The 7,678-nt window shown below is 38.9% G+C and overlaps 1 protein-coding gene across 1 annotated transcript; it reads right to left on the bottom strand.

Moving 5' to 3' along the window:
- Positions 1–1,829: 1,829 nt before the first annotated feature.
- Positions 1,830–2,803, bottom strand: LOC127171083 (gamma-crystallin M2-like). Its single transcript, XM_051119501.1, has 3 exons — positions 2,728–2,803; positions 2,324–2,566; positions 1,830–2,156 (listed from the first exon to the last, which is right to left on the bottom strand). Exons 1-3 carry the CDS (start codon positions 2,737–2,739, stop codon positions 1,884–1,886), a joined length of 528 nt encoding a protein of 175 aa, XP_050975458.1. The 5' UTR covers positions 2,740–2,803; the 3' UTR covers positions 1,830–1,883.
- Between the last annotated feature and the right edge of the window lie 4,875 nt (positions 2,804–7,678).

Genomic DNA, 7,678 nt, shown 5'->3' on the forward strand with positions numbered 1-7,678 from the left:
ACTAATGTGCGGTTAGTTGTAACACACATGGTTTAAATATTTCCAAATTTCCAAATAACCAAATTTATGGTATTTACTAGTTGCCATATCCGCACTATATAGAAAAAAAGTGTGCCAAAATTAAAAAAATCTTTTGAAGATATCATTGAATATATATTTACCATAGTAAAAGTACATTTCTGGCTTTAACCTTCAATCTGTTATTTATCAGTTTTGTAATGCTTTGCTAACTAGCAGAAGACACTATGTGCCCCGCTATTATTAAACTATGCTATTCTATGACATTAGCGATGTAATTTACACTATTTACTTTTATGAGTTTTATTGAGAAACCACAAGAAACCGGTGAATAAAAGCTGCCATTATTAGAAACAGGTGCATAAAGACTTAAAATGATTATTTTTAGAAATGTAAAGCACTTTGGCTCCTTTATGTGTCTCGTGTTCTATGAGAGCTGTGTGTGGAGGGAGGGAGTGTATCTCTGTGTTTTTCTGAATGTCTGAATGTGTTTCTTCGTTTGCACACATTGTTTTGAACTATGCCGTATAGCTGTGTTTCACGGTCATGGTAGTCTCAAGCATGGTTGCAGTGTGTTCATTGTAAAACTCCAAAATTAGATTATTTTTCATTCTTAAACGCTGTTATTTTATTTGGAAAAAGATGGTTTAATTTTATTGGCAAATATTTTAGTTTGTCTTGTATATTTTTTTCATTAGATCAGATGACATTTTAAGCTGTCATATAGTCATGTTACAGCGTGCCCCTCACGTTACAGTGTACTCCACCTACGGGACATGTTGTCACATTCTTTTAAGGTAAATAACGAAACACGTATACACTGTAATTATGAAACAACACAACATATTTTTAATAGACGTGTGAAATTAATGTGGGTAAAAAATTATACTCTGAACTCCACAAGGATTTACACAAACTGAGAGAGTCAAATAGTGTTAGGTTGTGCCCCATGCTCCCTTAAACAAAAAAGTGTTTAATTCAAATTATTTTATTTGTGTTTGATTTTTTTGTTAATATTCAGATGTATTCAGGTCTTTTAAAGATAAAGCTTCCTGATTTTTTCCTCATAAATATTTAATTGTTCATAATCCTACAACTCTAGACCTAAATTACATCATACTGCCCTTTTAAGGCCTTTAGTTGTTTAGTTTTTTCCTTTTTTTTTTAGAAATTGACAGCCACCGCCAGCATTTATGATAATTTTCACAAATTTTTTTTTTTTATGAATATATGAACATGCGTGTCAAAAGAAAGAACAGAGTCTGTGGTTTTAAGCACAACCCATTTTATTCTAGCTTCATGTATTCCTTTTTTTATCAACACTTTAATGTAAGTTTATATATATATAAAAATCGTGTTTGTCCGGATCGTTGATCAAGACAGAGATGGTGAAGATCCTTCTTTCCAAAGCTTGCACCGTCCTATACTACTTCTTAAGTCGACATTTCAGTCGTTAACGTTAGGCAGTTTTGATTTATTTCCTGTTTAATGTTTGGTAATCATGTAATTTTACATATGTATCTGCTTGCATATGCTATTGCTTATTTCTGCTTCTTCGCTTGTGTTTTGATCTTCTTCTGTACACTTCAGAAGATGTGTAATAGAGCTCCCTACCATATAACAGTGAAAACACAAAATCTGAAAATTGTGTCAATGGTGGGGAAGCTTTGTCTTTGGAATAACAGAAAATGTCAATGGCAGGGAATGAGTTAATAACAATTATGAAAAAGTAACCAAGAAAAGTGTATTACCCTTCAGCATTATTCAGCCTTATTTTTTTTATTTAAATGTGTTTTTGTGGAATACTCATTTTACCAACACAATTTGCTTTTGTAGAGAAATTATTTTATTGAAATACTAGAACTCTAGTACCAGGAGTCCATGATACGCCTCATGCTCATGAATCTCATGCCACCCATATTGCTGAAGCTCCTGTACTCTCCAGGCCTGAAGTACCACATCCTGCCTCTGTAGTGGGGCTGTTCATAGAAGAGCCAGTGGCCGTCCATAATATGACAGGACTGGCAGTGAGACATGCGGTAACGGTCCATGATGCTGTCACAGTCATCCATCATCTCGTACATCTGACCCATGAAGTTCTCTCTCTCGTAGATCCTCATTCTGTAGGATCCCCTGTACTGTAATGGAAGAAAAGTCCATTAATTTGAGTTCAATTTTAGACATAAATCTGTGACCATGTTTCTGAATAATCTAAAATTTAACTGAAAATTGAATATTCCTTCCAGACAATTGTCCCGAGTGTATTGACTTAATCCAAACACATCAGTATGTTCATGAAGCTCACCATGGGGATCATACGGCAGGACCTGATGCATTCACTCATTCCAAACATAGACATATAATCAGCATAGTCTCCCCTTCTGAAGAAATACTGATTTCCCATGTAGTTGGTACGATCGTACATCATCCAACATCCGCTCTCCACACGGCAAGAGTAGCAGCGGCTCATGTAAGAGGAAAAGTCAGCACAGTCACTCATACACTCATAAGAGCGACCCTGGAAGTTCCTTTCCTCGTAGAAGGTGACCTGAAAAAATCGAAGTTAATATTTTAGTGATTTAAAGATAACAAAATCGTTATTTTAATCGTTATATAAAAGTTATTATTTTAATGTTTTTTGTTATATCTATAAAAATATAGGAATGTGAATTAAATCTAATGTCAAATTGTTGTTGTAATGAAATTTACCTTGCCCATCATGGTTGCGCTGGCTGGTCCTCAGTAGTTCCACAAAGGAGAAGCTGAAGCTGAATCTGCTTGTTGGCTGACCGCTGTCACCTGTGCTTTTATACTAGACCAAGACTAAAGAGTACACCCTGTCTATTGTCTGTCAATTCCTGACTGTGCAAGTTCAAATAGAAACCATTATAACTAAAGGTTATTATGTAGATGTTAAAAAATATATGCCTTGATTCTAGCATTTCTTATATTTATTCCAAAATGAAAAACTTGAAACACACAGATTAAAACAGTAAAACAAATAACCGAAGATAACATTTCACTCAAATATTTTTGCCGAGTGGATCTATATTTTTGTAATCAGTTGAGTAAATCCCTTCTTTTCTGTTTGTAGCACAATATTAGATATTTTAATCTGAGCACACTTAAAGTCATTTGTTAAAATGTCAAAAATATGTTGTACCACATTTAAAAAGTGTTTACTGCTACTCCCCTTACAAACAAAACTCAATATTTTTTGGTTGTTTTACACAGAAGAAAATTAGCTGTTACACTGGAAATGATGTAAAACAATTTTTACTCAGAAATTGCAAGTTAATTTTACAGTTACAAAGAAAACAATATTCATCTTTGTTTTATTTACAACTTACAGTGTGGTATTTTGTGTTAGCTGATTGCTTTGTCTCAGTGGCAGAATGGGAGATGTGTTTTACTCCTGTTGAGACAAATTAACTAACTCTGAGTGACATTTCGTCAAATAGCCGTGTCTCAGTTTGAGGATGACTCTGCAGCCATTAGGCCCAAACTCAAGACATGAAGCACTGACTGAAAGTGTATGCAGGTCAGCCAAAAAGAGGGCGGCTTTAAGCGAAAAGGGGCCGCAAGTCAGCCAACTGAAGTGGCTCAAAGGAAGGGCCCCATAGGGCCCTGAAGACTATAGATAACTCCCAGGTCGGAACAGTATGAGAAGAACAGAAATGTAACGATAAGGTCGTCTTGCCAACTAATTGACCTACCACAAGAGCATGATTCGCTGCGATGGCTGTCACATATACTTTGAGCATGGAAGGGATGCGCCCCTTATCCAGCAACTCTTGCAGAAAGGTTAACATGGAAGACAAGTCACAAGAAGACAAGTCCAGCATGACCTGAGACTGCCAAATGGCCCCCCGAATGGTTTTAAGGCCTACAAAAAACACCATCATCTTGAGGCAGTTGATGTGCAAGCGCCAGTCTGCCCTCGCACAGTGCTTCCCAAACCAAGTTGGAAACATCTGTTGTGACCACCTTCCTGCTGGAGGTCAGTCCCAACAAGACGCCTGACAGAAACAGGCGAGAAGTTTTCAAAGGGGCCTCAGCTCTGATGCAGTGGTGGGTTACCCTGAGATGAAAAACATCCCTGGGACCAAGCATGGGAAAGTACATGGCCTTTGAGACAATACTGAAGGGGCCGCATGTAAAGCAGGCCCGGAGGAATCACAGAGGTGGCAGCTGACATCAGGCCAAGCATCCTCTGGAAAAGTGAGGTGACGTGAAGTCTCGATTCTGAACGATGCCTCTAGCCGCTGAATTGGCAGGGAGCATTGCGGTATAATCCATGCCCACATCTGGGCTGAATTGTTAATTGTCCCCAGGAAGACTATTTGCTGGCTGAAAGACAGAGAGCTCTTGAGCAGCAGCGACCTGTGAGTGATGATTTCCTGTTCCGATCAGGCTAAAATAAGCAGGTCGTCAAGGTAGTTCATAATGTGGATTCCCCATGTCCATGCACTTTGTAAAAGTGCACGTGGCCAGAGATAATCCAAATGGTAGAACTGTATATTGATAAGCCATCTCCTCGAGCACAAATCTCAAAAATGGTCTGTGTTAAGGGGCTATTTGGATGTGAAAGTAAGCATCTTTTAGATCCACTGATAAAAAAACAGTCCCCGGGCATATTTGTGCTAGGATTTGCTTCAAAATCAGCATCTTGAATGGCCATTTCATAAGCGCACAATTCAGATGCCTGAGATTGAGGATGGGCCTGAGCCTGCCATCTTTCTTGTGAACAAGGAAGTAGTGACTTTAAAAGCCTGATTCGCTGTTTGCTATAGCTATGTTTCTATGGCTCCTTTTGCAAGAGTTTGCACTTCGGACCAGAGAATGTGAACATTGTTGTCCAGTACTGAAGGTTGGATAATACCTCTGAAGCGAGGAGGCCTGCGAGCGAACTGGATTGAGTAACCCCATTCTATGAATTTAAGAACCCAGGAGCCGGAGGGAAAGTGGTCTGAGTGTTTCACGTGCCAGGTTGCCACAAGGAGGCTGGGAACTGATACTGGTGATAGTGGGAAGTGGAGAAGTGATCTTTTAAGTATGTAGGTCCACTATCACAGCAGTAATTTGTTTGGGCACATGCTAACTGAGAAGGATTGGTCCAGCCTAAACAGAGTTTCCATGGCCCAGAGCAAAGCAGGGGAATGGAAAGCGAGTGCAAGACTTCTTTGAGGGTAGTCTGGCCTCGGCAGGAACTGACCTTCTGAGGCTCAGGGTTCAGCACTGCTCTGGGGTGGGGACCTTGGCACTTAGGATACAGGTAGTGTCTAGCAATCTGAGGGCACTTCTGGAGCCCAGGCTCAGATTTAGGCAGGGGCTGGGCCATAGGTGGCACGGGCTTTGCAGGCTGCTGGGAGAATGGAGCCTTCTGGCCATTTGTACTTTGCCGCCAAACTGTAGCGCTTTGGCAGGAAGTGATGCATGGCCTTTGAGGGCTTCTGTGCCATCGTAAAATGCTCAGCATATCCATCCACAGCAGGTCCGAACAGTCCCTCAGGAGAGACTGGGGAGTCAAGGAAGGCGTCAGTGTCCTTGATCTCCATTAGATTTAGCCAAAGGTGGTACTCCAGCATCATCTGCGACAAATTCGTCCTCAGACCAGGCAATGGAGATCAAGCTGCCGACGAGGGGCATAAGTTCACTCTGGCATAAGTTCACTCAAACCCAGTGGTTGAGACCTGTTGTCCTGCTGTTTCTTCCTCCTAAGCTCCTGGGATTGAAGAAACTTCTGTTTACTCCGAAACTCCTGCAACGCAACGGGAGAGACCGTTGCGAGAAAGGGAATCTCTATTTCTATTTGGGATCTGTCAAGATACAAAGAGGTAGCAGGTTTTTTTTCTTTCTGAAAACTGTCATCTGACAAGATTGTGGCTAGAATATATTTGACAACATGTAAAGAGAAATTTGAACAAAATAGGTCAAAATAAAATAGATTTATTTGGAAACAACACACGTCATTGGTTTTCACAAGTGAAATTTGGAAGCTATGGCAAAGATTCATAGCAGTTAGAATGCACTATAGTGCATGTAATCTATCAAATACTTTGATAGTTTAAAAGAAAAAATATATTTCTAGAGCTTGATAGCCCCGATTCCCATTCATTTTCGTGATATGGAAAAAGAGCAGCCTCAGAATCACAAAGAAGGCTCTTTTGTGTGCCACAGAAGAAAGTAAAAGGTAAGATTCTGGTTGTGAATAAATTCAAAATGAGCAAATGGTGGCAGACTTAAGTATTTTTTATGTGTATGTGTGGCACTAATTGCTCAAACAACAATATTTGAACTGTAATTGATAGCAAAGAGAGAGTAAAGTGAGCATAAGCAGGAAGTGCAGGACCTACCATTATTGACATTTACTAAATGTGTGTTGTATTACATAATCAATCAATCAATTTATGCACTGATATAGGCAAACATTTGACATTTACTAAATGTGTGTTGTATTGCATAATCAATCAATCAATTTATGCACTGACATAGGCAAACATTTACTTTTTAAAGTAAAGTAATGGCTAGCAAGCTGGCTAATAATATCCTGTACAGAACTGAAATTGTGTCAATTGGTTTGTCTAATTGGAAGTAAAAGCCCTCTCATAGTATCTTACAATTAACTGGTTAATTTTTTCAATATTGACATAAGGCTGTGTTGACTGAACAATATTGGCCAATACTGTAAGACCTCAACAGTACAGCTGTGTTCATTGTTTTACTAAACTCTGCATCGACAAGTATTTTGTTGTTTTGATTTTTATAATGAGGTTTATATGAGGTTTATTTTTCGCAGAATGACAGATGTTTCTGTGTGTCCAATGAGAAAATTAGATATCTGGTGTTATGTGAAAATCAAGCAAATTGCCATAAAACAATTAAGCCAACAAGCTTTGGTATGCTTAATAAAAAAATAGTTCATAAATAAAATGTTTCTGCTCTCTGCTGTAATATGAGGTTTAAGTGCCCTGCTCAAGGTTGCAATATCCAGTGCTGGACGAGTCCCAAAACACACTTGTAGCCAATCAGGAGTAAGGGGCGAGTCTTGTAATGATAGAGAGAAGAGAGCACTCAATTTGAGTGCACAGGACAGATATTAGCAGATCGACTACAGACAGAAAGAGATGGCAGATAAAAAAAATAAAATATCGGAGGAACAAAACATTAAAAAGAAAGGTTATGATCAGGCAAGAGGTAGGACCCGCGTGCAGTAAATATCGGAGCAGCTTTCCAGCTGTGGAGAGAGCTCAAGGAATGGGAAGGGCTCGAATCAGACACCGAGGTTGCATTGTTTCTTTCTGACAGGTGAGTAACATTGATTTTGCATGGTTTCACACAACTTATCTGTGTTGGCTTTTATTTGAATATGCTTGTGTGTCATCTTCGCTTGTTTCTGCCATCGATGTTATGCCAAGGTTGTGTATGTACGTGTGGGGCGGAGATATCAAAATAGGGGTGAGGTCCAGTTGGGCTATGGGTGTTTACTTTTTAACAGGTCTTAAACATGTCTTGAATTATCAATTATACGTTTCAAGCTTTTACTGTGCATTTATTAATTTTTTTATTTATTTATAAGTGTGTTAAGCTCTGGTGTATTTTTGTGTTCATTAATCAGGCAAATATAGTATTAATTTTCACAACACAATGTTTAGTTACA

This window comes from Labeo rohita, chromosome 9, assembly GCF_022985175.1.
Source record: "Labeo rohita strain BAU-BD-2019 chromosome 9, IGBB_LRoh.1.0, whole genome shotgun sequence".
Classification (NCBI taxonomy): domain Eukaryota; kingdom Metazoa; phylum Chordata; class Actinopteri; order Cypriniformes; family Cyprinidae; genus Labeo; species Labeo rohita.

Bases quoted from the DNA above. Each gene is read 5' to 3' on its own strand.
- LOC127171083 (XM_051119501.1), bottom strand. The intron at 2,157-2,323 runs GTGAGCTTCATG...CTTCCATTACAG, and splicing joins CCTGCCGTATGATCCCCATG to TACAGGGGATCCTACAGAAT.